This window comes from Magnolia sinica, chromosome 7 (assembly GCF_029962835.1).
Source record: "Magnolia sinica isolate HGM2019 chromosome 7, MsV1, whole genome shotgun sequence".
NCBI classification, from domain to species: Eukaryota; Viridiplantae; Streptophyta; class Magnoliopsida; order Magnoliales; family Magnoliaceae; genus Magnolia; species Magnolia sinica.
The window spans coordinates 16,119,423-16,130,215 of NC_080579.1; the positions used below are offsets into that span (position 1 = coordinate 16,119,423).

General features: G+C 37.4%; 1 protein-coding gene across 1 annotated transcript; it reads right to left on the minus strand.

The window, feature by feature from the left end:
• Positions 1-9,051: 9,051 nt before the first annotated feature.
• Positions 9,052-10,026, minus strand: LOC131251995 (uncharacterized). Its single transcript, XM_058252959.1, has 2 exons — positions 9,339-10,026; positions 9,052-9,222 (listed from the first exon to the last, which is right to left on the minus strand). Exons 1-2 carry the CDS (start codon positions 9,950-9,952, stop codon positions 9,153-9,155), a joined length of 684 nt encoding a protein of 227 aa, XP_058108942.1. The 5' UTR covers positions 9,953-10,026; the 3' UTR covers positions 9,052-9,152.
• Between the last annotated feature and the right edge of the window lie 767 nt (positions 10,027-10,793).

The window sequence follows — 10,793 nt, forward strand, 5'->3', positions numbered from 1 at the left end:
TGGCCCATTTAATGTATTTAAGGCCCAATGGGATGTACCTAAGGTCCATTGCAATGTGTGATCCTAATATGATTTATGTAATGATGTTTACGACGGGCAGTACCTTGGGAACAATGGCGGTTTGACGTCCCCATTGCAAGTATAGTGTTGGTTAAATGTCCACATTATGACTTTCCCTTGGGCCCATACATGTAATGTGTAGGCCGTCTAGGCCCATCTTCATTATGAATATCATCTATTCCATATAACATGTTTAATTCCATGGTTCATGATCATATGCATCATACGTATGCTTGATATGAGAATTGACTGATCATAGCATATGCCTTCGGGCAGATGGTTTAGGGGCTCCCGTACAGGGGGTGTTGCCCTACATGAGCGCACGATACGCGTAGGATTGCTGCATGACTGGATAGTGTGATTCATGCATTCGCATTGTGTGATATGGTTACTGTACACCCTAGCGACATCAGGGCCGTAGCCTCCACAGACGTATCGTGGTTGGCAAGATTGGATACCGAAAATACTGTTCTACATGGGGTGCGATAGATATCCCTGGGTGAAAGTCCCTAAACCCTTATGGTACCAGGAGGTTGCTCCAACGTCTAGACCGAGTGGATGCATGAGCGCTGAGTGCCGATTACCAGACGGTTGCGCTTTCCACTGTGTCGTGGTCGGTTGGAAGGGGGTGCGGCCTTACCCGCCCGAGAGTAGGGGGCAATGCTAGGCTGAGTCTGACCAGCTCGAGGAATGGGTCCGCTATTGACGAGCCGAGCCCGATTTTGGCAGGCGGATAGTGAGGTCTTTTCCACTCACCTTATTGCGCGCGATGGGGCGGCAATCTGGCTTGGAGTGTACTAGACCCCGGTGATATTCCAGATTTTGAGCTGTATTGATATGTGGACTTAGATGAGGATTTGCATGCTTGAGTTGCATTTCGCATTGCATGGCCTTGGTATGGCCGACATCATTCTTTGCACCGCATGGCCTTGGTACGGCTATGGTATTCTTGGCATTCATCAGCATGTTCCGCATTACTCTGATACTGTATAGCTGCATTATCACCTTAAGCATACACTTTCACCACCCTCTAAGCTTTCTATAAGCTTATGCACGACCGTTGCGTGCAGGTGACGTTGGATCGCAGCAGCGCTGAGGCTTGGGCGCGTAGCTGATCTTTTTGGAGCTTTTGGTCTATCACCATTGTATTTCCCTTATGCTCATTGTACTTGTAAAGTTTTTGATTATAGTGGAAATGTGATGGAGTTTTTGGTTGTTGTTTGTGGGTTATGCCTTTGGTTATGCTTATTACGAATCAAACTGATGTTGAAAATCCTCCTTGTAGCATCCCAGGATCGGAACCTGGCGAATGGGCGCTGGGAGCCGAGAATGGGGTTCTACGGAGGCTGTCGGCGCCAAATTCGGCGATCGAAAATTTTATGAGCCCGGTTTCCGAGTTTGGGGCGTGACATTTAATCCGTAGCCATAGGTCAATGGCTACGGATTAAATCCATAGCAATTATATCTGTAGCCAAAAACTTAAACAGCTACGGATATTATTTGTAGCTGAAAGTCCGTAGTAATAGGCCAAAATTTAAAAGGCTACACTTGTCTGATTATTGGCTACGGATTTAATCCGTAGCTATATGCTAAATAGCTACAGATATAATCCATAGCAATTATATCTGTAGCAAAAACTTCAAACAGCTACGGATATTATTTGTAGCTGAAAGTCCGTAGCAATATGCCAAAATTAAAAAGGCTACGCCTGTCTGACTAGTGGCTATGGTCAATATCCGTAGCTATTTTGTACATTGGAAAATTAAATCATTTGTTCATTCAATTACCACCTGTTCATTCAATTACCACATATACAATCATTCATTCATTCAATTACAATCATTCATTCATTCAATTACAATTACAATCCTTCATTAATTTAATTACAATTATAATCCTTCATTCAATTAATTACAATTACAATCAATTACAGTTACAATTACAATAATGCTGAAAATACAAATCTTTGGCTTCATTAGAGAAATGTGCTCGACTTCACCCTGAAATTTCAACAGCTTCGTATATTCCATCATCCTACAAACAGTCATGTCATTCATAAATTAGAATGCCCATTGGAGAAAAGAAAGACAGTGAAAGAAGTGCATCACGTATAACCACTTTTTTTTTCTTAATGAATTAAAAAAAAAAACTCAAAGAGGAATGAAATTGACACAAAAGAAATGGTCTCACCATATGATTATAGGTTTAGGTTTGGTTTAGGTTTAGGTTATAGGTTTAGGTTAAGGTTAGGCTATAGGTTATAATTAAGTTTAGGTTATAGGTTAAGGTTTAGGTTATAGGTTTTGGTTTAGGTTTAGGTTAAGGTTTAGGTTATAGGTTATAGCTTTTGGGAACTTGATTACAAGTTAAGGTTTAGGTTTAGGAAATCGGGTTCGGGCTCGGGATCGGGTTTAGGTTTGGATTTTCAAGTTTAGGTTTAGGTTAGGGAGTTGAGATTAGGATTAGGTGTAGGTTTGGGTTTAAGGATTTGAGAATACATTTAGGTTTTAAGTTTAGGTTTAAGTTAAAGGTTTTAGGAAAGATTATAAGTTTAGGTTAGGTTTATGTTTAGGTTTAGGTTTAGGTTATAGGTTATAGCTTTAGGGAATTGAGAATGGGTTATGGTTTAGGGAAAGGTTAGGTTTAGATAATAGGTTTTGGGATTTGGGAATAGTTTTTGGTTATAAGTATAGGTTTAGGTTAGGTTATAGGTTAAGGTTTAGGGATTTGAGTTTAGGCTATAGGTTTAGGTTTAGGTCTAGGTTTAGGTTTAGGGAATTGAGTTTAGGTTATAGGTTTAGGTAATAGGTTTTGGGATTTGGGAATAGTTTTAGGTTATAAGTATAGGTTTAGGTTAGGTTATAGGTTAAGGTTTAGGGATTTGAGTTTAGGTTATAGGATTAGGTTTAGGTTTAGGTTTAGGGATTTGAGTTTAGGTTTAGGTTTTATGTTTAGGTTTAGGTTTATGTTTGGGTTTTGGGATTTGAAAATGGGTTCGGGTCTAGGTTATAGGTTTTGGTTTCGGTTTAGGTTATAGGTTTTGAGATTTGAGAATGGGTTCGGGTTTAGGTTATAAGTTTTGGTTTTTGTTTAGGTTTAGGTTATAGGTTTTTGGATTTGAGATTGGATTATGGTTTAAGTTTAGGAAATCGGGTTCAGGTTCGAAATTGGGTTTAAGTTTGGGTTTTCAAGTTTAGGTTTAGGTTTAGGTTAGGGAGTTGAGATTATAATTAGGTGTAGGTTTAGGTTTAGGGAATTGAGTTTAGGTTATAGGTTTAGGGAGAGGTTAGGTTTAGGTAATAGGTTTTGGGATTTGGGAATAGTTTTAGGTTATAAGTATAGGTTTAGGTTAGGTTATAGGTTAAGGTTTAGGGATTTGAGTTTAGGTTATAGGATTAGGTTACGGTTTAGGTTTAGGTTATAGGTTTTGGGATTTGAGAATGGGTTTGGGTTTAGGTTATAGGTTTTGGTTTTGGTTTTGGTTATAGGTTTTGGTTTAGGTTATAGATTTTTGAATTTGAAAATGGGTTCGAGTTTAGGTTATAGGTTATGGTTTTGGTTTAGGTTATAGGTTTTGATTTAGGTTATAGGTTATAGGTTTATGTTAAGGTTTAGGTTTAGGTTAAAGGTTTTGGGATTTGAGAATGAGTTCACGTTTAGGTTATAGGTTTTGGTTTTGGTTTTGGTTTAGGTTATAGGTTTTGGTTTAGGTTATAGGTTTTGGAATTTGAGAATGGATTCGGGCTTATAGGTTTTGGTTTAGGTTATATGTTTATGTTTAGGCTATAGGTTTTCGTTTTGATTTTGGTTTAGGTTTAGGTTATAGGTTTTGGTTTAGGTTATAGGTTATATGTTTTGATGTAGGTTATAGGTTATAGGTTTAGGTTTTAGGTTTTGGTTGTGGTTTTGATTTAGGTTATAAGTTATAGGTTTAGGTTAAGGTTTTAGGGAAAGGTAATAGGTTTTGATTTAGATTATAGGTTATAGGTTTAGGTTTTAGGTTTAGGTTTAGGTTTTGATTTATATTATAGGTTTTAGGTTTAGGTTTAGGTTATAAGTTTTAGGATTTGAGAATGGGTTTGGGCTTAGGTTATAGGTTTTGGTTTTGGTTTAGGTTATAGGTTTTGGGATTTGAGAATGGGTTCGGGTTTAGGTTATAAGTTTTGGTTTTGGTTTTGGTTTACGTTATATGTTTTTGGATTTGAGGATGGGTTATGGTTTAGGTTTAGGAAATCGGGTTCAGGTTCGGGATTGGGTTTAAGTTTGGGTTTTCAAGTTTAGGTTTAGGTTTAGGTTAGGGAGTTGAGATTAGGATTAGGTGTAGGTTTTGCTTTAGGGAATTGAGTTTAGGTTATAGGTTTAGGGAAAGGTTAGGTTTAGGTAATAGGTTTTGGAATTTAGGAATAGTTTTAGGTTATAAGTATAAGTTTAAGTTAGGTTATAGGTTAAGGTTTAGGGATTTGAGTTTAAGCTATAGGTTTAGGATTAGGTCTAGATTTAGGTTTAGGGAATTGAGTTTAGGTTATAAGTTTAGGGAAAGGTTAGGTTTAGGTTATAGGTTTTGGGATTTGAGAATAGTTTTCGATTTGGATTTTATGTTTAGGTTTAGGTTTAGGTTTGGGTTTTGGAATTTGAGAATGAGTTCGGGTTTGGGTTATAGGTTTTGGTTTAGGTTATATGTTTAGGTTTAGGTTATAGGTTTTGGGATTTGAGAATAGGTTCGGACTTAGGTTATAGGTTTTGGTTTTGGTTTAGGTAATAGGTTTTGGGATTTGAGAATGGGTTCGGGTTTAGGTTATACGTTTTGCTTATAGGTTAAGGTTTAAGTTTAGGTTTAGGTTTAGGTTATAGGTTTAGGGATTTGAGAATGGGTTCGGGTTTAGGTTATATGTTTTGGTTATAGGTTATAGGTTTATGTTAAGGTTTAGGTTATAGGTTATAGGTTTAGGTTATAGGTTTTTAGATTTGAGAATGGGTTATAGTTTAGCTTTAGGAAATTGGGTTCAGGTTCGGAATTGGGTTTAGGTTTAGGTTTTCAAGTTTAGGTTTAGGTTTAGGTTAGGGAGTTGAGATTAGGATTAGGTGTAGGTTTAGGTTTAGGGAATTGAGTTTAAGTTATAGGTTTAGGGAGAGGTTAGGTTTAGGTAATAGGTTTTGGGATTTGGGAATAGTTTTAGGTTATAAGTATAGGTTTAGGTTAGGTTATAGGTTAAGGTTTAAGGATTTAAGTTTAGGTTATGGTTTAGGTTTAGGTTATAAGTTTTGGGATTTGAGAATGGGTTCGGGTTTAGGTTATAGGTTTTGGTTTTGGTTATAAGTTTTGGTTTAGGTTATAGGTTTTTGAATTTGAGAATGGGTTCGAGTTTAAGTTATAGGTTATGGTTTTGGTTTAGGTTATAGGTTTTGATTTAGGTTATAGGTTATAGGTTTATGTTAAGGTTTAGGTTTAGGTTAAAGGTTTTGGGATTTGAGAATGAGTTCACGTTTAGGTTATAGGTTTTGGTTTTGGTTTAGGTTATAGGTTTTGGGATTTGAGAATGGGTTCGGGCTTAGGTTATAGGTTTTGGTTTTGGTTTAGGTTATAGGTTTTGATTTAGGTTATAGGTTATAGGTTTAGGTTAAGGTTTAGGTTTAGGTTATAGGTTTAGGGATTTGAGAATAGGTTCGAGTTTAGGTTATATATTTTGATTATAGGTTATAGGTTTATGTTAAGGTTTAGGTTATAGGTTATAGGTTTAGGTTATAGGTTTTTGGATTTGAGAATGGGTTATGGTTTAGGTTTAGGAAATTGGGTTCAGGTTCGGGATTGGGTTTAGGTTTAGGTTTTCAAGTTTAGGTTTAGGTTTAGGTTAGGGAGTTGAGATTAGGATTAGGTGTAGGTTTAGGTTTAGGGAATTGAGTTTATGTTATAGGTTTAGGGAGAGGTTAGGTTTAGGTAATAGGTTTTGGGATTTGGGAATAGTTTTAGGTTATAAGTATTGGTTTAGGTTAGGTTATAGGTTAAGGTTTAGGGATTTGAGTTTAGGTTATAGGATTAGGTTACGGTTTAGGTTTAGGTTATAGGTTTTGGGATTTGAGAATGGGTTTGGGTTTAGGTTATAGGTTTTGGTTTTGGTTTTGGATTTGGTTATAGGTTTTGGTTTAGGTTATAGGTTTTTGAATTTGAAAATGGGTTCGAGTTTAGATTATAGGTTATGGTTTTGGTTTAGGTTATAGGTTTTGATTTAGGTTATATGTTATATGTTTATATTAAGGTTTAGATTTAGGTTAAAGGTTTTGAGATTTGAGAATGAGTTCACGTTTAGGTTATAGGTTTTGGTTTTGGTTTAGGTTATAGGTTTTGGTTTAGGTTATAGGTTTTGGGATTTGAGAATGGGTTCGGGCTTAGGTTATAGGTTTTGGTTTAGGTTATAGGCTTTGAATTTAGATTCAGAACACGACCATCCGACACAAATGCCAGGCCTTTCCAATGCTGTCCATAAAAAATGGACAGCTTCATCATGGTCATAATAGCGGTTCCCTCTTTCCAGGGAACCCCGCTCTTCCGAATAGCTCCGACGCACATCCGGGTTTGCTCTATTAATTTCGAACAAATACATAAACACGGCCTATCCAAATGGTCAGGCCCCTCCAATGCTGTCCATAGGAAATGGACAGATTCATCATGGTCATAACAGCGGTTCCCACCTTCCAGGGACCCCCGCTCATCCGGATAGCTCCGACGCACATCCGGGTCTGCCCCATTAATTTCGAGCAAATTTAATGGAGCAAATACATAACCACTTGGTCCCAAATACTTACTTTATAAAAGAAAATCTTCCCTGTTTTCTCAAATTTTCCATTTCGATCTTTTTCAGCTCAAATCCATGTCAATGCATGAGAATCATACATAAACATGGATTTTAAGCAAAATACATGAGGAAAATTACAACATAGATATCATGCACACGATATCATATAATGTATTATTTAATGAACTACACATGTGCATTCTTGACAAGAGACGTACCATATGCTTGAATCTGAAATATGCAGCTCCGACCCTCCCACATGTAACATCCACCTGAGGTAGAATAGATGCTCATCTGTCATACAAGCATTTGCCAAATTCTGAATCTAAATAAGCAACATTTTCAATAGTTCTTTGCTCCAAACTGATAGAAGTGGGGAAACAAATCTTCCGCCATTGCTTTTTTAGATATCCTTCAATACCACAATGGTTACATGGGACATCCAACAGGCCCTAAACCTGTCAAATGAGCTAGAAAGTATAGTTGCAGCCAAAGAAATCAAATAAAAAACCATATATCAATAGTTTTGTTCACTCCCCAAGTATAGGGTTGTGATGTAGTAATAAACTCGGTGAGACCGAGGTCGAATCCCAAGGGACTGATACTTATACGTTTCCTGAAACTAGGTAGAAATAGAACTAGCCTAAGATGAAATCTAAATCCAATATAAAGTGATGAATAATGGTGAGAGATTAATCTAAAACTTAAGAGAAATCGGAGATAAGAAACTAGGGATTCAGAGGATCCACTTGTAAAGATCAGGGAGATCTTATGCCTGCTTCAAAAATCATGAAAATTAAACTGAACTTCCTCTGATATAATTTTAAGGAGATGAAAGGTATATGAATTAGAGTGGATGGTGGAAACCCTGTGATCTTGCATTCTGACTAACTTTCAGGCCACTTAAGCTTCAGTTTCTCAATTTTCTCGGATCTCTGGCGTGTATATCCATTGATCTCGATCCCTTGGAGTTCATTCCTTGCTCTGGTGACTTCGGAGCGTTAAATCCATACTTTTAATACTCTTTTTTCAATCAAAGCTCCTTATTACATCCTGCAACAAAAACACGATTAAATTATAATATTAGGCATTATTGTGTACGTAAAATCAGGCAGTAATCGGGGTCTGATATGCAATATTCGACCCTCAACACAACCCCCAACCAACATTTTGCTAGTCCCGAGCAAATTATGCGAAAAATAAGTTGAAAATTATAGGACAATTTCTATAAAGTCGAATGATTTTTTTGAAAAACAATCCAGATCTTAGAATTCTATGATTCATGAATGTTGGGCATTACTATCTCCTGGACTCGAACACACGATAACTTCATAGTCGAGTTCAAAGTATTAATCCATTAATCAGAATAATTCTAAACATTAAGTTCCATGGGTGTATAGTCTAATCTCGGCTTATCATCATTAAAATTCACTTCTCTATCTCAGGATATCATTGGTAACCAACACGAGAAATACCAAAACTTGCCTCACAAATCATCTTTTCATCATTTTTATTTTTATTTTTTTGCTTTTGATTTTTCTAGTAAAAGTAACGTCAAGAAGGGGAATCAAATCCTCACCTACAGGAAGTAAACCTATGATGAAGACTGTACACCTAACTTTTTCCACATATCATCTATGGGGAATTAAATATACACCTATAGGGAGCAAACCTATGGTGTAGACCATTCGCCCAATCCTTTCAATTTCTCAGGTTGGTTCCTTTCAAGCTTAGTGATTACCAAGTTAATCCTTTAATATCGAACTGAACCCTTAATGTGCAAGCGAGACGTGTTTTGTGAAATCCTGACTCAATTAATATTTAAAACCTCTAATCATGGATTAATAGTTCGAAATTAACTGTGAAATCTAACAAATAGTTGAATCCAAGAGTCATAAATTCCAACATCACTTATCTTGTAATTCTAAATCCAAGATAGCCGTTAAAATCACTTCGAATTCATACGAAATTCCAGAAAATTTTTAAAATTTTCACAATTTTTGCTCAAGACCAAGAAAACACTGATTAGGAAACCTAATCTCCCACCCCCAACCTAAAATCTACATTGTCCTCAATGTAAAAGAAATAAGCATGCAATGCACATGGGACAACGAAAATATAAGAGGAGTGATGGAAAGATAGTACCTGGACGAAAGAATCAAGAGGCTTTCCATAGATATCTACGTAAGAGCGGGTCAGCACAAGAGAGAGAACCAACAAAAATAAAAATAAAATCCTACCTATACCACTTTCGCAGGTGCTCTCGATTGCATTTAGCATATGCAACAAGCCTTTAAACCCCTAGGTTGCCCCTAGTGGACGAGTTGTAGTCTCGTGAGGGTTTGCAGCAATGTTACCCACAAACATTGAACTAAGAAAATAAAATGGAATGAAAAGCTAAGTTGCCTGCCAGGAGCGCTAAGTTTACCATCTATCCTAAAACAGCATAAAATAAACTACCCTAGTCCTATGAAAGCAGGAAAAAACTACTCGATCATGCTGCAAGGTTCCTCTTCCGGCCAATATCGTGATAAGTCTCTCAGTAAGTTCCTCAGCAAGATCATCCAAAAGCCCTTTTTGCAATAGGCTTGGGCGCCCTGGAGCATGACTTTCCAGAGAGACTTATGTACCTCATAAGAAATTTTCCATTGAATAGCTTGAGGTATCCAACGTATATACGATTCACCTGTGACAGAAGAAGTTTCAACGTTAGTACTCCATGGTGAATCAGAGACTACACGTAAATAAAGTTTAGAAAACTTTTTAAGAAGTGATGTAATCTCAACACATTCCGAAGTATCAGACTTCGGTTCCATTGTCGGTTCTTCCTCCTTTAATGGTAGACGTTTAAGATCAAGGGAAGAAGGGGCTTCAGAATAAGGGTTCTCTCGGTCAGTGATGACTACCAAGATGTTGTCTTGCAAGGGATCCACTTTATCTTTTGACATGGGATCGTTTGAACCTGCAAAGTGTGCCAAGCAATCCCAAGAATTGGGAAGTTCAGCTGAGTGTGACTTATTTTTCACATTGTAGCTCGTGATGATCTGCCTAAGGAAACCATCATCCTTGAAAGTAGCCGGATGTACGCTTTCTTCCTCCATTCCTGCACAGACAGATTGAAAATTAATAGGGTAAGCATCGATGTGATCACTTTGTTTATTGAGACTACTCAATCGAGGCGTTGAATTGTCAAACGTGTATAGCTCAGATGGTGGCCTCAATTGAGTGGTTTCAAATTCCAGGGTCGTAGCGAACAACTCGTCCTTCTCCTGAATCACATCATCATTCGATTTAGAGGCATGGTCTAAACATGTTTCACAAGAGTTAAAAGGGTTGGTTGTAAGGAGCTCCTCCTCTACCTTTAAATTAGACATGTCAGGTGAGGGGAGTGACTCATTATAACCGACCACTTTGTGTACATCTTGATCATGGACCTGGACCAACCTTGAGATAGATTCCAGGGGAACTGTGGCTGCACATTCAGGATCGTCGTCCCAATATTCATCATATTCTAGTTCAGTGCAGTGCACATTTGGGATGAGATTGCCTTCCTCACATTCTGTTCCTAAAATTGGTTGAGGTTCGAATAAACTAACCTTTACCTCATCATTGAAATCCTGTGTGTCATGTAAGGAAGGTGTGTCATCATCACTATATTTAAAAGGCACTCATGTATCTTCACCATTCCTTTTAACAGTCATCGACATCTTCTCATCAGGAGATTAAACCGCATGCTCATTAATGGAATCCAACTCCTCATTCCAAATTCTAGATTCCTTCAAAAGTGAGTGAGGATCACTTTCCTCGCATTGTATTTTTGAATTTGGTTATGGTTGGGATGAGAAAACTTCCTCTATCCTTTCGAGGCGTGAAGTGAGTGTTTCCATTACTTTTTTAATTTCTTCAAGACAGGCCATGCCATGTTGAAGTGAATCCTCTTGG

What these genes read in the sequence shown, in the direction of transcription:
- LOC131251995 (XM_058252959.1), bottom strand. Translation starts at nt 9,952, where the DNA reads ATGGAGGAAGAAAGCGTACATCCGGCTACTTTCAAGGATGATGGTTTC. An exon ending in CCTTGCAGCATGATCGAGTA is followed by an intron (nt 9,223 to 9,338) that starts GTTTTTTCCTGC and finishes TTATTTTCTTAG; the next exon opens with TTCAATGTTTGTGGGTAACA.